Source organism: Camelus ferus, chromosome 5 (genome assembly GCF_009834535.1).
Source record: "Camelus ferus isolate YT-003-E chromosome 5, BCGSAC_Cfer_1.0, whole genome shotgun sequence".
Classification (NCBI taxonomy): Eukaryota; Metazoa; Chordata; class Mammalia; order Artiodactyla; family Camelidae; genus Camelus; species Camelus ferus.
This window is the reverse complement of record NC_045700.1, coordinates 93,749,770-93,774,928: the sequence shown is the minus strand read 5'-3', so window position 1 is coordinate 93,774,928 and position 25,159 is coordinate 93,749,770. Positions and strand designations below refer to the sequence as shown.

Here is a 25,159-nt window from a genome sequence, read left to right as displayed (position 1 = left end):
TTCAATATTAAAATTTCACAGGAGTCCAGATAAGCTGGGGCTCTGAGAGGTTAAGTAGGATGCCCAAGGCCACCGAGAACAAGTGGCCGAGTGGGGTTCAAACCTAGATCTTTCTCTCCTGTATCCTCCTGCACTGTTTTTATTAAGGTAAAATTTACGTACAGTGACATGCACAGATCTTCAGTCTGCATTTTAAGTGTGACGTATACAACTGCATCACCACCATTTTCATGTGCTTTTCGGTCCTTCTATAATTTCTTTTTTGAGATGCCTGTTCAAGTCATTTGCCTGCCTTTCACTGACTGCTGGTCTTGAGATTTGTAAGAGTTCTTCATATATTCTGGGTGCAGGTTCTTTGTGGGACACACATATGGCAAGTGTTTTCTCTCATTCTGTGACTTGTTTTTTCAGTTTCAGATTTCTGTTTTTGTTGTTTCTTGTCCTATCAGTTACTGAAAGGGGGTATTAAAACCACCAACTATGATGGTGGAATTCTTTATTTCTCCTTTTAGAGTGCATGCCCTGCATGCATGAGGGCCTGGGTTCAATCCCTAATACCTCCATTAAAAATAAATTAATTAAGAAACCTAATTACCTCCACCCCCCCCCCAAAAAAAACCCAAAGAATTTCTCCTTTTAGTTGTCAGTTTTTGCTTCACGCACGTTGCAGCTCTGTTACAAAAGAGATGCATCCACATTTAGGACGCTGTGTCTCCTGGCTGGTTTTTTATCATTATGAAATGTCCCTTTTTGTCTCTAGTAGTACTTATCATGAAGTCGTCCTAGTCTGATAAGAACATGACAGCCACACCAGCTTGCTTTATCCTCTCTTATTTTCAGTGTCTTTATAATTAAAGTGCCTTTTTTGTGGATAACACATACTTGTCTTGCTTTTTAATCCAATCTGACAGTATCTGCCACTGAACTGGAGTGATCGCTGTCTTTACCTTAAATGCGTTTATTCACGTGGTTGAGTTAGGCCTCCCGTTTTGCTGTTTATTCCCCATTTGTCCCGTTTCTTTCTTATTCTTCTGTTCCTCTTTTCCTGCCTTCTTTTGGGTGAATTCAGTACTTTGTAGCATTTTATCTGAATCCCTCTGCTGTCTTTTATTTTTAGCAATGACTCTTTGTTTTCAGCGATTGCCCTACAAACTACAGTAGTCATTTTTAGCTTCTCACAGTCTGCATAAGTCAGTACTGTGCTGTTTTACTTAAAATGCGAGGATCTGACAATATAACTTGTTATCCCTTGTCCCTTGTGTCTTTATCATACATTTTACATCTAGAAATGTTGTGAACAGCACAATAGAGTGATATTGTTTTTGCATTAAACAGTCATTTGTCTTTTAAAGAAATCAGGAGGAAAAGTTTAGTATTTTATACATATGCACTTATTTACCATTTTCAGTGTTTTCCACTCCTTTCTGTTAAGCCAGACCTCCATGTGGGGTCATTTCCCTTCCAGCTGAGGAACTTCCTTTAACATTGCTTTTAGTGCAGGTCTGCTGGCAACAGATTTTCTTAGCGTTCATTTTATTTTTAAATGTTTTTACATCACTTCCATTTTTGAAGGATACTTTTGATGGATATAGAATTCTGTGTTGACATATTTTTCTTTCAGCACTTTAAAGATGCTATCACACTGTCTTTTTAATCTCCATTATTTCTGATGAAAAGTTATCAAAAGTTCAAATTACTGATCTCCTGTGTGTAATGTGTCTTTATTCTCTGAATAGTTGTAAGGTTTTCTCTTTATTTTGGTTTTCATCCATTTGGCTATAATGTGTTTCAGTATTTTTGTTTTTTCTTTGTCCTTTTACTGCTTGTGGCTCACTGTGCTCATTGAAACTATAAATATATGTTTTAAACCAAATTTGGGAAATTTTGGCCATTATTTCCTCAAATATTTTTTTCTGCACTTTCTCTTTTCTCCTTCTGAGACTCCAATTACATGTATATTTGACTGCTTGGTGTTGTTCCACAAGGCACTGAGGTTCTGTCTCTCCAGTTTCCACATTGGATAATTTCTATTCATCTATATTCAGATTTCCCTGCCCTTTCTTCTACTGTCTTCAATCCGCTACTAAATAATCTTGTGGATTATTTTTTGTGTTTCTGATATTTTGCTTTTCAGTTCTAGGATTTAAATTTGCTTATTCTTTCAGGTTTTTATTTCTCTCCTGTAATTCTCCATCTGTTCACTCAATATAGCTATCTTTTCTTTTAAGTCCTTGAACTCAGTAGTTACATTCTAGTCTTTATCTGCTAATTCCAATACTGGGTCATCATGGGGTCTGTTTCTATTTCACAGCTTTTCTTCCTGACTATGGGTCACATGTTTCTGTTTCTTCATATGCTGAATAATTTTTATTGTCTATTGGACATTGTGGATGATACATAGCTGACACACTGAAGCATGCTAGGCGTTGTTCTAACAGGCAGTTAAATTACTGGCTGATCAGCTTGAACTTGCAGAGGCTTTGTTTTCCCTTTCATTAGCGCGGGTCTGTTATGATTTTGCCTTCAGTCCTGGAACACTGTCTGTACTTTGAAGTGTCAGTGGAAAGCTCGAGGTGTTTACCCAGCTCCTTTAACTTGGCAGAAGCTAAGGTATGCACTTAGCTATTTTAGCTTTCCAGCTGTTGCTTTCCACTGAGCTTCCTGGAATCTTCCCCAACACTTGCACACTTCCGGGGTTAACCCAGGATTTGAAGGTGAGCTGGAATTTGAAGCCCAGAAGCCTGACTTGTGGCCTCTGTGTACTTAACCACTAAGCTCAAAGCACTAAGTCCTTCAGAGGAAAAGTAAAAGAAACCTATCCTCTTGCCCAAAGGAACGCCTAAATTCACTCATTCTAAACACCGAATTTTGTCAAGATTGTCAAGTAATCAATGGAAGCTCCTAAGTATAAAAACACCAGCATTTCATCAGCATCTGTGTTTCACAGACCCTGTCCTACACGCCTCTGGGATTTAACTCATTCACTCCTCACAACAGCCTTATGAGTGAGGCAGGAGCCCCATTTTGCTGATAAGGAAACTGATGTACAAAACATTTAAGTAATTTTCCTGGGTTGCAATGTCATGACATCAGCTCTACTGAATGATTCAGCCTCTCTTCTCCCACCCACCTCCTGGGTGACTCGAGGGCAGAGCCAAAGACCCGATCGTGATGTTCTCACCCTCAAGTAATTATTTCCTCCTGCTGCTGAGAAGTTTGTCTTGATGTCAGATGAGCAGTCTTTGCATTTATGAGAATCACGACAAACTGACCTGATGCGGACCCCAAAGTGCCAGATATTGGATCATCAAAATGCGGAAAAGCACGTTCCCCCACCTCGGCCACCCCGCGTCCGAGTGCCTGCCACACACCTTGTCGAGCTTCACCTTTGCTGTGTATAAAACTGATTAACAAAAGACCCAGAGGTCCTGGGAGTGGAAGTCACTCAATTAAAAACCATGTGCAGTGAGGCCACTGCGTCCTGGCATGACTGACAGAGCAGCTATCTGCTTTGCAAAGAGGTATTTGCTTTTAATTAACCAGGGGAAAGCGGGGTGTTGTGTCTGTGCTGGTAAATCAATGGCAGGGAACCCCAGCCCGCTGCAGGTGCCTGCGCCGGGGCCGGGCCGACTTGAGGGCAACAGAATGTGGGTCTGAGGCTTTTGCTGGAGGAGAAATAAGAGAAGGGCCTGATTACACGTCACATCTTCTTAGAAAGAATTCCCAGGACTGAATTAATCTCTATAGAGCAAAGAATGCCCCCAGGAGGAAGCACATTCATTTCCCTTCCACTGGAGCGTTTGCTCCCCGTGTAGCACCCTGCACACGTGAAAACAAGTCTCTGGTTTGTTTCCCAAGTGCAAATTCAGATCCATTTTGTTCTCATTATTTTTGGAGGCTTCCTTTCTTCTCCACACAATAACTCTAATGGGTTTCTTAAAGAAATGCATTGACTGAACAAGTAAACAATTGTTGAAAATTCTCTCTCACTAAAGCTATCTGTGGAAAGGAATATACGTCTGTTGAGCTAGGAAGTATTAGAAATACAGCTAACAGTAAGAAACAGGCTATAGGTGATTCATATCGAATAGGTATTTTGTGGACAAAAGAAGTTGTCGAGGCCAGATGCCAGCCGTCTCGGGCGTTTATGACGGTGGATCGTGGGGGGAGGAGCAAGGGGGACTCCGGTCGTCCGGCCAGGAGTCCAGCACATGCTAAGGACTTTCCCTTTTAATTCCCCCAATCTCTGATGAGGCGGGAATTAATGTCTCCATTTTACAGACAAGAAAACTGAGGCTCAAAACTTACTTTGACCAAAAAATACAAAAGAAGTAAGGGATCTGGATTTAAGCCTAGGTCTGACACCAAAGCCATCACGCAGCCCCCCACCTTGTCCCCTGGGGGCGTGAAGGCTGTGTTGTGCCCAAGGGCAAGGCCATTCCTGGGTCAGAGTGTCAGGGGGAGCATTTCAGTGTGAGAAAGGGAAGGAACTGGGGGCGTCCTGTTGGCAGCTCCCGCGGGATTCCACGTCTCCCGGTCTCCACCTGCACTGACCCTCCAGACCGCCCATGGGAAGGCCAAGGGGAGGCCAGAGGCGCCCGGGAGAGCTGGCCGGAGCAGAATAGTCCCCGTTCTGCGCTGTGGCTCCTGGGAGAGATGCTGTCTCCTCGCTGGGGTCCTTGCGTCCTCCCTTCCTGCCTTTGTGAGACATCTGGCCGCTGACGGCTGGAACCAGGGGGAGACTTGAGAAAGCAGGGCTAAGGGGGCCACCCGGCCGGTGTCCAGCCCACGTGGCCACACTGGCCGGCAAGCGGGGATGAAAGGGGGCCGAGGTGCTGCTCGGGCTGCGGCACCGCCCACCAGGGCTCCTCGCTGGGCTCTCGGCCAGCTGCTGATGGCACCAGGCCAAGGGAGCTTGCCCAGATGTGCTGGTGTAAACAGCTGGTCCAGGAGTCAGGCGATGGGGAGCCCAGCCAACCACATTCCTGAAGATCCTGGAGAATTCTGCTCCTGCTTAATAACCCAAACAAAGACAGCATCGCTGTTCATGGGTGATGTTTTTTCAGAAAAACACAGATACATAAGAAATGTCATAACTACGTTAGCCCCACCTTCACAAGGTGAAATCCAATAAGGATAAAGCAAAGACCTACACCTGACCCCTCAAGATGGCGCTGCTCAAGCAGAGGGGGTGGGTGATGGAGGAGAGGGGACGCAGAGGGAGAATTCAGCCACTTGGGTGCAGCACCAGGTGTGAAAATAAAGGAACCAGGCGCTGGTGCCCGTCCGCCCCGAGTTGGCTGCTGGCAGAGAGCCGGTCACTTCCCGCTGTGTGGTGGGGACGGTTCAGGCTGAGAAAGGGAGCACACAGAGGCATCCAAGTTTTTTTTAAAGCATAGACTTTCCATTTCAGAGCGGTTTTAGGTTCACAGCAAAAGTGAGCGGCAGCCTCAGAGCGTTCCCACGTCCCCGCAGAGGGTGGGGCAGGCCTGAGGGGGAGGGTGGTCCAGACTGCGGATGCTGCCCCAGGCTCTGTCTGTCAGCGAGGTATGTGGAGACGGCTGTGGGCTGTAAATCACCATAAACAGGGTGTGCATCTGCTCTTGTTCTGTGGTGGGTAATGGGACGACCTGGGACCGGGGTTGATGCCACCAGCGTTCAAGAATTTTGGGCCAATTTGGAAACGCTTAGAGCAGAGGTGCTCTAGCTTCAGCTAAAATGTGCCTGTTGCGGGGTGGGGGGAGTCTGACCTCGCGCCCAGTCACTCACCCCTGTGCTTCTCCAAGTTGGCACGGAGTCGTGCAGCAGGCGGGAATCCATTAGTTCCAGTATCGCTAGCTGGGAGTGGGCTGGGAGGAGGGATCTGCAGGGGAAAGTCTGCATGGTCTGCAAGCCTGACGCCTGGTACCATCCGGACACCATCCCTCGAATCCGACCTGATAACCAGCAGCGGCATCAGGCGCTCCTGCCACCAGCGCGGCCTGCTTCCCTCACACCCCCTGTCATGGTCCGTCAGTTGTGCCCAGCGCCCTCCTGGTCCCCTTCTCTGCCTCAGTTTACCTGCCTTCCTTTCCGTGCAGGGCCAGCCCTGCTGGGCTCCTGGCTCTTCAGCGCACCCGTTCTTCCTGTGACGGTCACTTACGGTTTATCCCAGGTGACACTCAGCGAGGGCTTGAAGGGACTCCTGCGATTGCAGGGAAGATACTGCATGGAAAGAGAAATTTTAAACATCATTTTTAAATGACAGAAATGCTAAACAAAAGTCCTCACATATTGAGTATTGCATCAGAATCCAAGTGACTGTAGTTCAGGAAAGTAAGCTCCCCTCCAAGAGGCCAGCCCTCTCCAGCTCCTCTCCAGCACAGGAGCACCTCACTGGCTGCCTGACCGCCCAGCCGCTCCCATTCAGACACAGGAGGCCACACACTCTGCAGGCAGGGACGGTGTCTCTTAGTTCCCAGCTGTCCCTGCCTCCCGCCACGCACATCACAGATGCTCAGCAAATCTGTGTGGGATGGATGGATGGATGGATGGACAGGTAGACAGGTGGATGGACAGGTGGATGTATGGTCCTTTTCAGTTTGGTAGACTAAGGCACAACCACTGAAAAAAAGTAGCTGGTTTTTCCTGAGGTTCTCTGTGGCAAGCAGAATAGGACCCTTTCAGAAAGAACTTCCAGAGCTTCCAAGGGTCATTTGGGCAGATCTAATTAGTAATTCAAGCATGCCAAGCACAAGCAGGTTTTCATTGTTCCACCAGTATGTACTAACCCAAGAGAATCTAATGCTGATGGCGGACGTTTGACAGCGTGTCTTTGGAGAATACAAAAGGTCAAGTCCATAAAATTCACACGGATGGAGAACTAGCTGTTTGGTAGCGCTTCCCAGAATTTGAAAGCGCACACGCTGTTGAAATCCGTCTTCACTCTGGAGTTGATATTCGACGGGACTACAGGGCCCTCTACTGGCAGCTGAAGTAAACTGTCCCCTGTAACTTAGGAAAAGTTCAATTATGAATTAATTACATTTAATTGCCCTTAACCTCAAACTCTCTGCGGGCAATTTAAGTGAAGCCTTTCCGTTGCTAAGCGAAAATTGAGAGCAAAGAACACCATTTTTCATTAACAAATTAGCAAAGAGTTTTTTACTGTTGATACTCGTTGAAGGGAATGAGGAAAAACAGATCCACGTATTGATGGCCGGAGAACAGAGGGCCTCCAGGAGGGCAAGTGCACGGCACCTCCAAACCAGCAGCACCCTGGCCCCAAAGTGCCCACCGAAGCACTGTCTGATTTAGCAAGAAGGCAGAGAGGCATCCGAACGTTCAAAAGCCAGGGGTTAGATCAGTAAATGGACCCCACGTTTAAATGATGTTGGAGAAATAAATCGCATACTGAGCGAGCAGGAATTTAAAGCAGCGTGTGAGGCGGCATCTCGTGTTGGCGAGCACAGGTGTCGGGAAAGGTCTGGGAAGACAGAAAACATCTGACGATTCATTCTCAGGGGAGGCCAATGGGTGTTGTCTCTGTCTGTCCAGATACGTATTCTAAAATGCCTACTAACCAGGACAGACTTTGCAACAAGAAAGCACCAAATTTCTGGGGAACGTATTTTCAAAGCTCAGCCTTTGCCCGACGCGTCCACGGACATCCATTGGCTCGCGGTCAAACTGCCTGTGGCCACAGCCATCCCCCCACCAAGGCCCAGGCTGGGAGGGCGAGCCCTTTTCGCCTCAAGGTCATCCTCTCCTGACTTCCCTCCCCACCCAGTGCCGTCTCCAGACTCTGCCCTGCCCATGCTCCCTGTCTCTGCCGTACGCACTCCTCAGCCTCCTGGCACCTGTTTTCTGCCCCTGCACCCCACCCCGCCACCACCCTCCGGGTTACCAGACCCTCCGGCCAGCACTGGCCCTCTGCTTTCCCTGCTCCAGGACACTCCCTCTTCTGTGTCCTTTTGTTCCTCTGGTGCTGCTCTTCCTTGTCAGCCCCACCTCCTTCATTAATGCCTTCACCCAGTGGTCCCCGCTCCACAGCCCTGGCCTGGCCTCATCCATGCTCCCCCTTTACTTGGGAGCCCTCCACCCATTCTCATGGCTCCTCTACCCTCATTTGCTGCAGCCGCAGGGCCCTTCCAGTGCCCCCCCACCCCCGCTCCCCAGACCCATCAGTCCGTCTGCCTGGACTCCCAGCTGCCCTCGGGCTCCCGTGGCCTAAAATGGCCTCATCATTTCATCCCTAGTCCAGTCCCCTGTCTGGACTCCTGGGCCGTCAGCCTTCTGTCCTCCTGGCCCCCCAGCCTTGGAGACCCCCATTTCCTCATCCTTCACCCAACCATCACCAGGTCTGGCGGCTCCTAGGTACCCCCACACCCATTTCCTGCATGCCCTGCCTCTCCTCTGCTCAAGGTCCCACCTCATCTTCCCCCAGAATCTCCTCACCCGTCTCTCTGCCCCCAGCTTCACTTCTCTGCACACCTTGTGCACACACCACCCCCCAACCTAGTTCCCAGGCTCCAGGGACCAGCCACCCATCCCACCAAAGGGATTTTTCTGTAACACAACCAGAATCAAAGGTGGTGATTCAAGTTCCTTACAGACTCTCGACAGCTTCCAGGATAAAAGCAAACTGTAGCCTCGCCAAGGCTTTTGTGACATCTTCCAGAATGACCCCAAGCAGCCCCAAGCAGACGCACCTCACTCTGCACCCTGGCTCCCGTCCTGAGCATGGCAGAGGCGTCCCCTCCCCAGGCTCTGGGACCTTCTGGAGAACACTGGGAGGTCTGTGTGCTTGAACCCTCGCCTGCTGTCTCACTCCAAGGCACCCTCCTCACCACTCCGCCCTCTTTCTGTCGCTGGTGGTCCTCGTGGACGTTCGTTTCCCTTGGGCCACCGTCCCAGCCTCACACTTGCCCTCCATGTCCAGCGGTGGGCTTCTTGAGGTCAGGGACCCCAGCACTGAGCACACTGTTCGGCACATCAAAGCCCCTCTTTAAATGATTTTCTTTTTCTATTATTTGAAGTCTAGTCCGTTTACAATGTTGTGTTAATTTCTGGTGTAACTAAATGATTTTTGAGTGAAAGATGAGAGAATGGCCTTCATTCTACACGCTGGGCCCAAACCAACAAAACCAGGCTTTCTTCCCCACGACAGCCTTTCAACTGTTTGAACGCAGCTAACCTCCCCCTCAAGTCTTCTTTTCCTCAAGGAAAAGAGCCTCAGTTCCTTCCGTTCTTCCTGGTGGGACAGGCGTTCCTGGTGGGAGAGCCCAAGTGTCTGGGCCTCTGTTCTCTGCCCAGAACTGAGCAGGGCCACCAGGTGTTCCCTGGCCAGCTTGCCACCAAGGAAGGTCACGGAAATAGAGGTTCACACCCTGGAGAACAAGACTGGATGTCTTTAGAGCCCTTCCTGTTAGAGTGAAAAGTGATGGAGGAGGACACGGGCCAGGGGTCAGGAGATGCTTTGGAACAGGCATCATGTCTCCACGGTAACACGGCAGCCTGCTGCCTGGTGACAGCGGGGGCCTGGGGGTGTCGGGCCACCCAGGGCTGCCTCCGGGCTCCACGCGTCTCCGTGCTGGTGGGCCGCGTTACTGACTTCCCTCTCTGCCTCAGCGAGCTCACGTGTGAAACGGGAGCGGGGGTGGGCCGTGCGGGGCTCCGCGGGGGCGCGGGACGGGGGAGAGGGGAGCGGGCGCCGGGTCTCCAGGCCGTTTACAGACGACTGTTCCTTGTATTGTTACCGTCCAGGAACTGGCTGGGGAAGTGATTTCTGTTTATCTGATAATAATCGCGTCCTCCGCGCGCCCTTGTGAGTCCCAGAGCAGGCGAGCGTCCTGCGGGGGGAATTCCTTCACAGGTGCGTGCGAGAAACCCGGGAAGTGTGCAGTTCCCCCGCTCGCTCTGAAGGGGCGTTCAAGTTCAGGGAACGGTCCTCAGCTTGCACGTTCAATGGAATAGGGTGTCCAGGTTTTCAAAACAGCTTTAAATAAGGTGCTGGAAATGAGACTGCGGTTTAAGAATTACCCTAAGCCAATAAGACACCTGTGCTTCAAGCCCAGCTCTAGCTTAACTTTGTCAAAAGCTGAAAGAAAAAAATGACACAAATGAATTTGTTTACAAAACACAAACAGACTCACAGACATAGAAATCAAACTTACGGTTACCAGGGGGTGAAGGGGGTAGGAAGGGATAAACTGGGAGTTCCAGATTTGCAGATACACAGTAATGTATATAAAATAGATAAACAAGTTCATACTGTACAGCACAGGAAACTATATATTCATTATCTTGTAGTAACGTATAAAGAAGAAAATATGAAAAAGAGTATATGTATGTACATGTATGACTGAAACACGATGCTGACACTGACACAACATCGTAAACTGACGAGTTCAATCAATCAATCAACAAACTAAAGGGAAGGGGAAAGCAGAAAGAGCAAAGGAACGCTGGAATACTTGGGACTCTCATCTGCAATTCCCAGTAAGAACAGCTGCACTGAGAGAACAGAGGCCAAAGCAAAGCCGTGGAAAATCCGCATCTTGCCACAGGACACAGGAGAGGCCAGTGTGCGGCACTGGTGAGCCCGAGAGCCAGCCTGAGACGGGAGACAATTGTTTATGGGAAAATTGTTTTTCCATTGGTTTGAGTTCTAAAACTAAGATTTTTTAAGAGTGATGGAAAAGAGTAAGATTTTGCCTGTATTTATTATACAGTGTCTTTTTCCTGGAAAGCTTAAAACCTTCCATGTACAGTATCTCTCTTTTTTTTTTTTTTTTTTTTTTTAGGGACTGGAACTAGGGAAGCTTTTGACTTAAAACTCAGAATAGCTTTTAGCGGAACAATGGTTCCTTGGAGCCCGCCCCTGGGGTACTTGAGTCGGTCCCTGGGACTTAAGCGGGCGGGCCAGCTGGAAAGAAGTTGGGGGGTAAAGTCAGGAGCCAAGAGAATGGATGCATTGATGGGGTTGAGAGGCATTAGGAGGGGGATGGGTGGACTTGGGGATGGCTAGACATGGGAGGTGAGGCAGGGGATGATGCCCAAGTGTCTGGCTTGAGTAAGTGAAGGGACCTGAGGACGTGGCTCTGCTTCCAGCCATCAGCCTGGCCTGCTGCACATCCTGCTTCTGGGACTTTCTAGCTGTGTGACCTCGGACAGGACACTTCACGTCTTTGAGCCTCAGTTTCCCCATCTGTAAACGGGTGATAACCATGGTACTTGCTTCATCAGGCTGTAGTGTGAGGGAATGAGTTATCACAGACGGTGTCCTCCAAGCAGAGGAGGTACTGGGTCCATGCTGGCCATGACCTTTCATGTGACACCCCGTGCCACGCGCATGGCCCAGGCCTGGCCTGCTCGCCCCGCTGCACTGCCTCAGGTCCTGGGATTGAAACTTGCAGTTCAGAGTTCCTCCATGCTGTGGCTTGGGGTCTGAAAAATAACGTCAACTTAAGAGTGGTTGGTGGGTACTGTTTCCTCTGTGAATGTCCTGGCGTGTGTGGGGTGGGGCTGGAACTGCCAGCCCAGGTGTCGGACTAGCACGGGGACCTCGCTCACTCCACTTGTGTCTTTGAACGTGCATATTCTGCTTCCCTTGGTGTATGTGTGCTGGGGAGACGGACTCAGCCAGTGTTCCCCGTGATTTTTCCATCATTTATGAAATGTCTGTCTCGGTTTAAAGTCACACCTGCTACCTTAATGATGTTTAATGACGTAAAAATTAAGAGTACATAGCTCTGTGTAAGCAGTGGCTGGAGACAGCTTTTAACTGTAGCAATTTTGTACAAAGCACAAATTCTTGCAAAAATGCCCGAACTCCACGATCACGGTGTTGCAGAAAAATGTGTTACAGCTCGATGTTACAGCTCAGTTGTGACAGCAATCTAAATCCGGGCAAGAGACCAAGCAGCACTCACGGAGTCAGAGAACTCAAGCTTATTACACCAACGGTCCCAAAGAAATTAACGCTTCAAATTCTAGACCCCGTCTGTTGGTTTACACAGGCCTTTTATAGGCTGCCAGTTTTACACTTTGCAACATCATATGCAAATAGAGTACAACAGAAGTTTACCAACCAGGAACAACCTTTGTAGAAATAGGCCAATCAGGAGTGAGCTCCATGCAAATAAAGTACTACAAATGGGCCAATCAGAAGTTAGGGAAGTGGGCCAATCAGAAGTTAGGGAAGTGGACCAATCAGAAGTGAGAGTAATAACCAATCAGCAGTGAGAGTAATAACCAATCAGCAGTGAGAGTAGTAACCAATCAGGAGTGAAGGAAAGTGAGCTCAGGGAACCAATAGAATTCTAGGTGTAAGTTAGCCGCTTTAGAGGCAAAAAGTGAGATAGAGGCTCTGGGCCAGGGAACCGGACGCTACTGGGAGGAAAGCAACGGCCCTGCCTAGGGGTCCTGCCCGTCTTTTTATGGGGCTTCCCGCCTCAATGGGGACACTTTGAAGGGATTGGTAGGTATTGTGGCAATTATTCACGGGCCCACGGTAAGTCCCAGCGCCGGCGTGAAGCCCCATTCACCGCGAAGCGGCTCAGGGCCGCCTTCCAGACAAAACCACGGCCACAAAGGCATAGCCACATGGGGAAGAACAGACCATGGGGCCCCGGCGCTGAACCGACCTTCCTCGTAACAAGCTAACTTGAATCAACGTGGGAGCCGGGCTTAGGCTGTAATTAAAACTCATGGCCCAGTGCCCTGCATTTGTGGCAGAAAACTATTGGTTTATTTCAAGCCAGTCAGAGTGGAGGCTCAGGGTTCTGGAGCAGAACGTGCAGACCTCTCCTCCGTTACCCCCATCCTGCTGTGAAGCGGGGTACAGCCGGAGGTGCAGTGCAGCCCCGCGGCGCCCTGCCGTCCCCGAGCCATCCCAGGCACCGCCAAGTCCTGCTGTCCCCGGGGGTCACGTGTGTACCTGAGAGGGAAATGCATTTTACAACCAACCGTTTCTCCTCGCAGGTGGCCCGCCAGCTCCAGCCCTCTGTGGTGTGGATCGGAGACGCAGAGAAAACCTTCTACAAAAAAGTCCCCAACTCGGAAAGGGAGGTGAGTGCTTCCTGGTCAACTGTTTCTTTTCTTTTTTTTTTTAATTGAAGTATAGTCAGTTACAATGCGTCGATTTCTGGTGTACAGCGCAACATCCCAGTCATTCATATACGTGCACATATTCATTTTCATATTTTTTATTAAAAGTTATTACAAGATATCGAATATAGTTCCCTGGGCTATACAGAAGAAATGTGTTTTTAAATCTATTTTTTATATATAGTGGCCAACATTTCTTTTCCCTCCTCGGTACCAGGGACTGCCTCAACTTTTCAGGAAGGTCTTGCTTTTTCAGGGGAGGAAGGAAACGGAGGGGCGTCCATCCCTCTGCCTTAAGCACTTGTCTGTGTTTCAGAGGATCCAGGGTCTGGTTTTACAAGGCATAATTTAGAAGAAATTGAAAAAAAATATGAAAGAAGAGGGAGAGAACGTGTGGAACCCAAACATACGATTCGGAGCTGAGAAACAATCTAGGGAACTCTGCTCAGTCACAGCGAATGGCACACACACGAGTTATTATTAGGATTTCCTATTGTTCACAATAATAAATAGCAAAAGGCCTGAAGTTTATGAACAAAGGCCGTCAGTAGTGCTGCTAAGGGCACCACATTTGGGCCCCCAGGCGGCCCTCGGTCAATTGCTTCCTTCCTCCTTTTCTTTCCTTTCAATGGCTCCCCTCCCCGGCACTTCCCCCCACAAATCACCAGCAAATTTCCCACAAGTTAAAAAAAAAAATTTGCACATACACATGATTGTTATTCCACATCAATTTGCACCAAAGCAAATAATGGTTAACCGTGAATTTCAGATTAAATTCATAAAGATTTTAATCACTTTTGATCCTTATGTATTATACATCATTTTTAGCAGGTAGGGGTGATTTGGATAAAGAATGAAAGCTCAATCTTTTCTTCTCCAAATGAGCCTTGATTGCCTTGTCATTTTAGAAACTCTTAAGAGGACTCATTTATTATTTAAGCTGGGAACCTGGGAGGAAGCTCCCTCTGCTGGCGAAGTTGCTACATTAAAGGAAAAGGCCACCTGCGTGCAGACTTGAAGGCCGGAGTTACCGCGAACCAGATCATAAATCTAAAGAGAGATGCAAGATGTTCCATCCACAGTGTCGCACACCCCATGTCATCGGAAGCTTTGTCCCATTCGTGGGCAGGGGCTACTCACTCTCCCACTGGACATCAGTCTGGGGAGTGGGAATTAAGGAGATGTGGGTTCCGGGTCTGCTCTGCCTTTCTTAGTTGGCTGTGTGTCCCTGGGAGAGTAAATTAACCTCTCTGGGCCTCTGCTTCCTTAACTATCTAAATGAAGGGTTCCAGCGAGATCAGCCTCTGAGTTCTTGAAGCCCCTCTCAGATTCTCTCCCATGACCCCCTCAAGCTGTCAGTTTGCCACCAGCAGTTTGTCTGTTCGTCTGTACACAGGAGTCCGTGGAGAGGAAGCGGATTGGTGGCGGCCGTTTCTGAGAGGGCCGGAGGAGCTCTCGGGGCACGGCTGGTGGGGCTTTGAGGGAGATCTGACAGCAGAGAATGAACCGGTTCAGTAGATGCTCCCAGCATGGGAGTCTGTGTGAAGGGCCAGGGAGCCGGCGAAGGAGAGAGGAGACAGGACCGGGTCCCCAGAACCCCCCCGGGGACCTGCCCTCCTCTTGCTGAGCCGAGGTGTCCTCTCAGCACAATCTCTGACCCCCGCAGATACGGTCTCCGACTAGTCTTACTCCTGTAGAAAATGAGGGGCTCCGGTGGCACCGTCTTTGCTATAGACAAACTAGACGTTTATTCTGCCTGCCTCTGCCTTAGAAGAATGGTCTGTCACCAGTCAGGGGAACTGACTGCACCAAAGACCGTGAATCATGCTCTTAGGAAAACCTCAGGATGCCTGATGGGTACAAGCAGATGGGTCCTTGGGTCCCCAAATGTCCACAAGGCTGGCTGGGGGGCCTGAGCCAGCCCAGGCGGAGACAGAGCCCTCCCACAGTGCCGGGTCTAGGCTCAGGGCCCACGTGGAGGAACGTGCGGTAGAGGGGACCCCCGGGGGTGGCCTCCAAGTCCACGTCTGGGCCTGCCCCGCAGAGGGCAGGACTGCAGGTTGCCGCTGCCTTCCTGACTCTGGCCAGGGCTGGGCCAGCTCTTCTCCCCTGACTTCTGTCCTTAACCAAATGTCTCGGCCACCAGGGCCCGGGGCGGCCCTGAGCATTGGACTTCCACCTTCTGAAGGTGACCACCCAACGCCAAGGTATCAGCTGCCTCCGCAGACGAGAGGGACCAGGAGGCATCACTACCGACTCCTTGTTGATCACTTGGCCACCAGGGGGCCTGCCGTCCTTTCTACCACCCGCCCCGGCCTCTGTCCTCAAGCCTCCTCTGGGTGCCAGAGGCACTGAGACACAGAGGACAGTGTTCACCAGGAGGCAAGCCAGGGCTGCCGAGCCCACCAAGCACAGCCGCGACACGGAGCGCCCCCTCCCGGCGCTGCCCGGTGGATTTGAGGGACTCCAGGACCGCACTTTGATAGGAGATCTCACCCACGGTGACTGACTCCGCCCTCGATGCTTGCACCTTTGGGTTGAGGCCTTTTAGGTGGTAAAATGGGAGGGCTCGCCCAGCCATAAGGAGCGAGGCAATGGAGGAGGCCGGGCGGCAGCAATGGCTCCTGAGTACAGAGCTGCCTGGTGCGGGGATGCCTGTGATGGCGGGGACAGGCAGAGAAGGCCCTGGGGGCGCACGGCATGTGTCAGAAAGCTCCCAGCGTCCCTGGGAGGGAGGTAGCCTTCCCCCAATTTGCCGGAGAGGACAAAGCTTGAGAGGGTGCACAGCTGGGCAGGGGTCGCGCCGGGACTCAGGCCCAGGTCCCTTCTCCCCGTCTGGGTGCTGCTCCGCGGTCGGCACTGGCCTCCTGCTCTGCCCGCCACGCTCCTGTCACACCCGCGTCTGCCCCCCTCCCCTCCTCGCCCCGGGCTGCTCCAGACCACATCTTGAAGACCGCCTGTGGGCCCCTCTGCTCTGAGAGCCAAAGGAGCTGGGCCCAGAAGCCCTAAGCCCTGACTGCCCCTTCCCCAACCCTTCCCTCAACGCCGAGCCCCAGGGCCTGGGCAGGTCCCTGTCCCTCTCCTCCTAGGGGGAGAGCCATCCTCGGCGTGGTCCGCGGGGAGCAGTTGGTCAGTTGTCTGCGTACCAGGCGGAGGTAGGAGAGGATGAGGCAGGACGGCTGCCGCTGCCTTTTCTGCTCCGTTACCCCCCCGTTACCCCATCCAGCAGGGGCCTTCCCGGCATCACAATAGGGCCTTCACGAGGGAATAGCTGCTTTGTTGGGGCTTTGCTGCTGCCGTGGTTTTGTGGAGCTGACTGTAGAAAAGCAGACTGAAACTGCTGCACAGATGTTAGACGCTCGTTTGAAATTGCCCACAATAATACAGTGGTGTGGGGCTGGTGGGTCCCGCGGTCGGGGCAGCGGCGGTGCAGGTTGCCAGGTGATGGGGGGATGCTGGCTGGCGTGATGGATGAACACGCGGGTCTCGTGCACGATGGATGCGGCTCTGAACCGGAACTGGGGGTGCCCAAGCGCCCGGGAGTGCTGACTGAACCGACTCACCTTTCATTTCCATCCCTTCCTAATGGGACTGTTCCTCACCATCAGCAGAGATGTCATTCTGGACACGGCCCAGGATCAACATTTGTTACCCGAGCAGGCTAATTAAGTTCACCCATCCCTGCCATGTTCGGGAGACACAGATAGCAATGTAATCTCCTGCCTCAGAACAGGTGGGACTGTGCCACTGTCACCATGGCAACCCCGCTGCTGGGGATGGGCTCAGACCGTGCAAGCGTGTCTCTGCCCCCAGAGTGACCGTCTCCAGCCTCTTCAGGGTCCTGGGGTCAGTCTGCCTTCCACCAGTCTCTGGGCAGCTCCCCATGCACCCCACACATGTCCAGTTGCCCCCACCACCTTGCGCTGTTCTCCATCAGACAGAAGATCAGTCTGTTCCTACCATGTCCACTCAGTCTCCCACCCGCCACTGTCCCCTTGGGGCTCTCCACACACTGTTCTCACAAAGTTCTTTGAAATCCACCTTGCCAATGAACACCATTTTGTAACTGTCTCCTCCTTTAGCCTCCGTGGCCTTGCCTTCTCCTGGTCTCCTCAGACCCTGCCAACACTTTCCTCTGTGTCTGCCCCCTGCACTTCCAGCCACCCCTTAAATATGCTGGTGCTCACTGAGGTTCCGTCTCAAGCCCATGGACCTTTTCTCTCTCTTTACCCTCCCTGAGCATCAACTCGTAGCTTAAAAAATCATCCCTAAGCCAGCAAGAGCCCGCCCCACCCGCCACCAGAAGCTCTCCCCGGGGCTCACATGCAGCCCACCGGAATCGCCCAGAGTCACCCGTGGGACACCTCCCCCCTCCGTTGCTGCCAACTCAGGCAGGGCCTGCCCAAACTCTCCTCCGCCTTCACTACCTACCACTTTAACTGCTCCTCCTGCATTTTCAAAGGTTACTTTTTTAACATGACCACTTTTCGTAAGAGACCTTTGGATCCACCCTGGTGGAATGAACTCCAAAAGTCTTCACGCTCTCCGCGCCTCGTCCAAACACAGCGGATTTCCCTGACACAGGTGTAGGTGCTCCATGAGGCCCTCCTTGCAGAACCTCGGCAGAGGGCTCTCCTCAGCGGCGGGGGTCCTGGAAGCCGGCTCCTCAGAAATGATCAGTTGGAGTCGATCACTGAGTGCAGTGGAAGCTGGGGGGAGCCTTTGACACCATCGTTCTGAGCTCTGTGGGCAGTGTTGCTGGTTTCCTCCAAATCACAAAGCCTCCAGGTTTTCTGACTTTCCTCCTTACAAACCTTCCTCTCCGTCAGAGCAGACCCAGCACTGATTTCCTACAAGCGCTTGGGTTTCAGAATAATTACTTGTCATCAAGCACTTTGTCAGGCAGACACAGAGAAGTTGAGTAAACAGCTCAGGGTCACACAGCTGTTCAGAGCAGAGCTGAGACTGGGATCGTGTCGATGGGAAGTCTTTGCATTTAACCGTTTGCTCCATCATTCGCCTGTTACTGTGGGGTTCCTCCGTTGAACTTTTCCATTTTGTGCACAGCCTGGCCCCAGGGAAGGCTGGTGTCAGACCCCCCCCCTCCCCACGCCAGACAGCCCAGAGGCCTGGGTCTGAGCAAGGGCAGGTTTCTGCAGAGACCTGGGAGGAGACTGGGGAGCAGCCCCTTTAAGCTCATCTTTGTCCCCAAGCCCCACCGGGCACCTCCCAGGTGGGGTCCTGCGGGGCTGCTGCTCCTCCTGAAGTGGGGAGCAGGCTGTGGATGCAGGGAGTGCGGGAGGAAATCATGGAAGCTGCCCGGTGGCCTGGCCTCAGGCCCAGTCCGCAGGACTGATTTTGCTGGAGAAACCCGTCTCTTTCTCTGCTGCGAGTTACGTGACAAAAAGTCCCTTCTAAACGGACTTCAGCAACACAGAAAAAGGATTATACACCAAGACCAAGCGGGATTCTTCCCAGGTTTCACATCCAAAAATCAACTAATATAATACAGTGTGTCATTAAACTAAAGGACAAAAGCCACACCATCATGTCAATAGATGCAGAGAAAGCATTTAACAAAATCCAGCACCGCTTCGTGATTAAAAAAAAAGGAAACTTGCTCAGCCTGATAAAGGGCAACTAGAAAACCCCGCAGCAAGCGTCATACCTACTGGTGAAACACTGGGCGCCTCCCCTAGCGGTCGCCTCTTCTATCCAAGGTATGTTGGAGGGCCTCACCAGGACAGTTAGGGAAGAAATATAAATTAAAAAATCCATATTGGAAATGAAGAACTAAAACTACCTCTGTCTGCAGATGGCGTGATCTCGTGTACAGAAAATCCTGAGGAATTCACTAAAACAGCACTAGAACTGATCGACAGTTTCAGCAAGTTTGCAGGGTGGGATATAAGATCCATACACAAAGAGCACTTTGCTTCTATACACGTGCAATGAAAGCAATTCAAATTAAAATTAAGAAAACAATTGTCATTCTAAGTGAAGTAAGCCAGAAAGAAAGAAAAATACCATATGAGATCGCTCATATGTGGAATCTAAAAAAAAAAAAAAAGAACATAAATACAAAACAGAAACAGACTCACAGACATAGAATACAAACTTGTGGTTGCCAAGGGGGTGGGGGGTGGGAAGGGACAGACTAGGAGTTCAAAATGTAGAATAGATAAACAAGATTATACTGTGTAGCAAAGGGAAATATACACAAGACCTTGTGGTAGCTCACAGCGAAAAAAAAATGTGACAATGAATATACGTATGTTCATGTATAACTGAAAAATTGTGCTCTACACTGGAATTTGACACAACATTGTAAAATGACTATAACTCAATTTAAAAATGTTAAAAAAAAAAAAAAACAATTCGGGGGTGAGAGGTCTAGCTCACTGGTAGAGTGCGTGCTTAGCGTGCATGAGGTCCTGGGTTCAAACCCCAGTGCCTTAACTAAAAAAAAAAAAAAAAAAAGATTACTACTGGTTCTAAAAAAAATTTTTTAAGGAAAACAATTGCATTTATAATAATATCAAAAAATAAAATATTTAGGAATAAATTTAACGAAAGAAGTACAAGACTTCTACTCTGAAGACTACAAAAACATTGTTGAAAGAAGTTAAAGATCTGGATAAATGGAAAGATGCATCATGTTCATAGATTGAAAAACTTAATATTGTTAAGATGGCAAGAAGTCCCAAATTGATTTACAGATTCAATACAATCTCCAACAAAATTGCAGCTGGCTTATTTGCAGAAACTGACAAGATGATCCTAAAATCTGTATGGAAATTCAAGGTGCCCAGAATGGCCAGGACAGTCTTGAAAAGAACAGACTTGGAAGGCTCATACTTCCTGATTTCTAAGCTTACCACAAAGCTGCAGCAATCAGGACAGCACGGCACTGGTCTGAGGAGAGACAGACAGATCAATGGAATAGAACTGAGTACAGAAATAAACCCTCACATTTATGATCAATTGATTTTTTTGACAAAAGTGTCAAGACATTTCAATGGAGAAATAACAGTCTTTTCAACAAATGGTGCTAGGACCTGCAAAAGAATGAGGTTGGACCCCTACCTCACACAGTTAACCAATAATGCATCGCAGACCTGAAAGTAAGAGCTAAAACTGTAAAACCCTTAGAAGAAAATAGAGGCATAACTCTGGGTGACCTTGAATTAAGCAATGGTGTCTGGCATACATCAAAAGCACAAGCAACAAAAGAAAAGTTAAATTGAACCTCATCAGAACTAAAAATGGTTTTGCTGTGAAAGACATCATCAAGAACGTGAAAAGACAATTCAGAACGGGAGGAAGTATTTGCAAATCATCTATCTGACAAAGGACTTGCATCTATAACGTGTAGAAGCTCTTACAGCTCAATAATAAAAAGACAAATAACTCAATTTAAAAATGGGCAAAGGATCTGAATAGACATTTTTCCAAAGAAGATATACCAGTAGCCAAGAAGCACATGAAAAGACGCTCAACATCATTAGCTGCCAGGGAGATACACTCAAAACCACAGTGAGGTACCACTTCACATCCACCAAGATGGCTAAATAAAAGGGAAAAAAAGAAGAACAGACCGTAACAAGTGTTGACAAGGATGTGGAGAAACTTCAATCTTCTGCTCTCTGCTAGGATTGTAAAACAGTGCAGACACTTTGGAAAACAGTCTGGTATTTCTTTAAAAGGTTAAACATAGAGTTACCACGTGACCTAGCAATTCCATGCCTGTGTGCATGCCCAAGAGAAATGAAAACATTAGTCCATACAAAATCCTGCACACCAATGTTCAAAGCGACAGTATTCACAATAGCCAAAGAGTAGAAGCAACCCCAGTGTCCACCAACTGATGAACAGAGAAATAAAACGCAGCATAACTGTGCAATGCACATCATGCAGCAATTAAGTACTAAAACACGCCACAGCATGGTGAGCCTCGAAACGTCACGCTACCTGAAAGAAGCCAGACACACACACATATTGTATGATTCTGTTTATGAAATACTCAGAACATGCAAATCTGTAGCGACAGAAAGTAGATTAGTGGTTGCCTCGGATCAGAGGCGGGGGTTGGGGGTAACTGGGCAGTGACTGCTAATGGGTACAGTCTTTTGGGGGTGATGAACATGAAATTGATCTGAAATTAATTGTGATGATGTCTGCACAACACTGAATATCCTAAAAACCACCGAATCTTACATTTTAAGTAGGTGAATTGTGTAGTATGTGAATTATATATCAAAAAAGTTGATATACATTATAATGATGTAAATATAATAATATAACATATAGCAAAATATATAACAATAAATATATTTTTAAGTCTCCATTACAGGCCTCAACTGGGTTAGACCCCTGTATGAGAAGGGAATTGAGGGGGACAAGCAAGGGCCCGGGCACATCCCCCACCCCCGAGAGGCAGGGACCCCGGGGGAGGGGGAGGGGGAGGCATCACCGCCTCCGAGTTCACAGCCGGGGTCCTGCACGCTAACTCTGGGTCACTCAGCCTCCCGGTGCCTCAGGCCAGCGTCTCCGGAGGGAGAGTGTCCTGCTCCTGGGGAGGCTGTGGAGATGAGGTGAGGAAGTCCATGTCAGGCATGAGAGCGGGCCCTGGAACAAGGACACACTCAGTACACGCTGTTGAACTTGAAGGTTTACAGCCAGCCCGGGCAGAAGAAGTAGTGAGCAAGGATGACGTGTGTCCCGTCCCAGGAGGTCCAGGCGAGCCCCCAGTCTCCTGCCTCGTTGGAGCCAAAGGTTTCAGCAACTTCCCACGGGGCTTTCCTCCAGTCGGGCCCTCAGCCCAGGGTCCTGCTCTGTCTCTTCCAGTCTTTTCCCTGCGCCTTGTCAATCCAGACACGGAACTGGGCCTTTCTGCTGATCAAAAGGGGGAAGAAAGGAGGGGCTCAGCACTGCAGCCCCAGCGCGGCCACAGCCCCTTCCCTCCCTGGCTGGTCCCTACCCCGCCCTCCGCGCAGCAGGTTGGCCGGCAGGGTTCTGACTCCCAGCTCTGCAGGGGGTGGGCCAAAGGGTCTCCCAGGGAGCAGGTTTTCAGCACAGTGTCCCCATCCCAAAGGCCCTGCAGCCGTGCATGACTCTGTCACCCCACACCCACTGGGGTTCCAGGACCCTGCAGTTCGCTTTTGTTCCCAAGGGTGGAATTTATCACATGCCCACTCCCTTCCCTAGATGTCCCCGGCCCCCTCCTCCAGGCAGGCGTGCAGGGCTGGCTCCTGGCCAGGTGTGCAGGACACACAGGACCAAACAGGCGACCCCATCTCCACGGAGCAGCTCGTGGATGCTCGGGCGGCTCCAGAAAAGCCCCAGGAAAGATGGGCTCCTTAGCTTTCTGGCTCAGTTGTCCCTGAGCCAAATGGGAGCAAAGGAGGCCCAACTGTGCCTGGGCGTCTCTGTGGGGGCTCTGTCACCCCAGCGACTCCCTGTTCTCTCCCTGCGCGAGTCCTGGTTGAGTTAAAGCCCATGTGTTGCCGTGGCGGCGTGGCCAAGTCTGACCCTCCAGGGCAGGAAGTCATCCTGCCCAGGGTACCTGGCGTCCGGCTCCCGCCCCTCATCAGCTGAGATTACACCGAACTAACACAGACTCACACTGCAGCCAGTGCTTCAGAGGGAGAACTTTCACACCCTTCTGTAGCTGGGTGTTTTCAGACAGGAGAGCGAGGACCCCAGTCCTTCATTGTCACCGCAGCCAGCAAAGGAATTCTTGAGTTCACCTTCAAAACAGCTCGGAGGAACACACTAGAAACTGATTCTCAATCCCAGCCAGCTTCCTTCCGCTTGGAAATCCGCCCAGTTTCCCGTTCTTAAGGTTAACGGGGCTCGAATATTCAGTCAGGTGCTTCCTTCCTTCCCCCTTTCCAAATCTGAACACCAGGCTCCAGGAAGGGAAGTGCCTGCGATTTGGACCACCCGGACCAGGAGCCATGTCCCAAGACCCGGCCCAGGACGAGCTCTAAGAAAGTGTGTTTATCAGAGCCCTGGAATCACTTTGACAGGCGTTATGCTGCACATGCATCACAGGGTACATTTTCTTACGTTATTAGTTCTCTTTTCTAGATGCAGGCTCATTTTTCCCCCTCTTTTTCTCCCAGATGGAACCTAAACGCCTGAAAAAACAGCTTCCCAAAATCCTGAAGCTCCTGAAACCAGACGATAGAATTCTGATCGTGGGGACAACACAGCGACCTTTCGACGCTGAACTTCAACCATTTTGCAGAGTTTACCAAAAAATTATTTTGGTTCCCAGACCAGACTACGCTTCCAGATTCGGCAAGTACCCCTCACCCCTTGTCATGTGCAACAGCAAAGGCTGAGCCATCCTGTGCTGGCCTACAGGTGGGCCTTGGTCGCCCAGTGACCATCCCTGTGATGGAGTCATAAGTGTAAACACCAGGTCTAAGAACAAAACGCACATCTCTGCTCTCTTATTAACATAATTCCTTCCACCCAAGACAAAAGGCAACCAGACAGGGGTGACTACTCCGGGCCCCGGTGCTGATTGTCCTTTTGACAGGTAGTTAAGGTCACTCATCTTGCACCCGTGGTGATGGAGTCATTCTCCTACAGCCATATTTCTTGTCACCAGCTCTACAGCTTTTCTTTTTCCCGTTTCAAAATGTTAGTCCAAGAGAATGTTGACCGATTTAAACACTGACCACAGCAAGAGCTTACATTTTTATGTCTTTGTCTTGGATGGATTCAAGGTCCACTTTTGAATTGTATTTTTAAATGGGAACAATACAAAAAACGGACACTGGGAGGCAGTGTAATGAATTAGGAAGAGATGTGAGCTCTGGCAAAACCTGGTTCTGAATAGCTCATGACCTTGCTGAGCTGCTGACCTTCTGAGCCTCCAAGTTCTCATCTGTGAAGTAGGAGACCTGTTTAGTTCATGGGGCTGTTGTGACCTTTCTGTGGGGCGGTTAGCAGGACACCCAGAACTGTCTCAGCTCCCCAAAGAGCAGGGGTGGTGCTAGAGGAGAGAAGCAGGGGAAAGATGGTGGAGGAGGAGGAGAGGGAAGGGAGAAGACGGTGGTGGCGGTGGAGGAGGAGTGCTTAAGTGGCCAGCTGGTAAATGGCACGGGGAACTGGCAGGTGTGCAGGTGGTTGTTTCTGTTATCTGTTGCTGTGCAACAGGCCTCTCCAGTGGCTTAAAACAACAAAGGATGCCTCTCGTGGTTCTCAGGGTCCACTGGGCTCAGATGTGGGTCCCCCTGAAGTGTCTCATGATACTGCAGTCAGACGGCCCCAGTCATCTGAAGACAGGGCTGGATATCCAAGACAGTTCTTCCACAACTAGACTCGTTGCTGGCTGCCAGCTGGGAGCTCAGCTGGCACTGGGGACCAGACCTCCTACACCCGGCCTCTCCCCGTGGCCTTGCACAGCACAGCAGCTGGGTCCCCAGAGGGGGCGTCCTCAGAGCAGACGTTTCAAGAGGTTGAGGCAGAAGCTGGGAGGATTCTTGTGACCCAGACTCAGAAGTCACAGGGTCACTTCCACAACACTCTGCTGGTCAAGGGCAAGTCGCAGGGCCAGCCCAGGTTCAAGGACAGTGGGCCACACAGGGTGCGAGCACTGCAGGTGCAGCCCACTGAGGGTAGACTTCATTGCCCGTAGTGCTGGAGGGCAGTGGTAGATCGTGTTTAGAGACGGTGATGGAGCTGGAAATGGAGGCGGTGGGGGCAGCAGCACAGTGGTGATGGAGTCGATGGTGGTCACGGCGGTGGTTGTGGTAGAGACGGCGGGAGTGAAGACGTGGTAGCTGGTTAGCATTGCTGATAAAATTACTGGGTCAGGTTTGGTTTCTATTAATCCTTCCCTAGTCACAACAGCGCCTTCAAAACCCAGGAGGGGATGTGCAGTCCTTTCTGGTTGATCTTAAGCTCCTGGTCAATGTGATTGGCTAAAAGCACAACCCTTTACCCTCTATACATTATAAACACTTGGCTTATTAGCCACTCCATCTGCAAGGTGCATCCATTTCTGTCTGGGTAAACTGTGATCATGGCTTCATAAACTGATGTTACATGCAAA

General features: G+C 50.2%; 1 protein-coding gene and 1 long non-coding RNA gene across 6 annotated transcripts in view; one reads left to right on the top strand and one right to left on the bottom strand.

The window, feature by feature from the left end:
- The window catches only part of IQCA1 (IQ motif containing with AAA domain 1), a 154,933-nt gene that overhangs the window by 115,317 nt on the left and 14,457 nt on the right, over positions 1 to 25,159 (top strand). For 3 of the 5 annotated variants that reach the window (XR_004320174.1, XM_006177788.3, XM_032480562.1), the window contains 2 exons: positions 12,964 to 13,050; positions 23,217 to 23,394. Coding sequence is in view for 4 of the 5 variants with exons in the window: in XM_006177788.3 (XP_006177850.1) it covers positions 12,964 to 13,050; positions 23,217 to 23,394 (265 nt within the window). In the remaining variant the exon portion in view is untranslated. Of the gene's footprint in view, positions 1 to 12,963; positions 13,051 to 13,997; positions 14,430 to 23,216; positions 23,395 to 25,159 lie in introns of those variants that run through there. The other 2 variants (XM_032480564.1, XM_032480563.1) reach the window with 2 other exon arrangements.
- LOC116663816 lies at positions 2,977 to 16,358 on the bottom strand. Its single transcript, XR_004320175.1, has 3 exons — positions 15,973 to 16,358; positions 4,982 to 4,985; positions 2,977 to 2,987 (listed from the first exon to the last, which is right to left on the bottom strand). It is a non-coding gene; the product is annotated as an uncharacterized LOC116663816 (long non-coding RNA).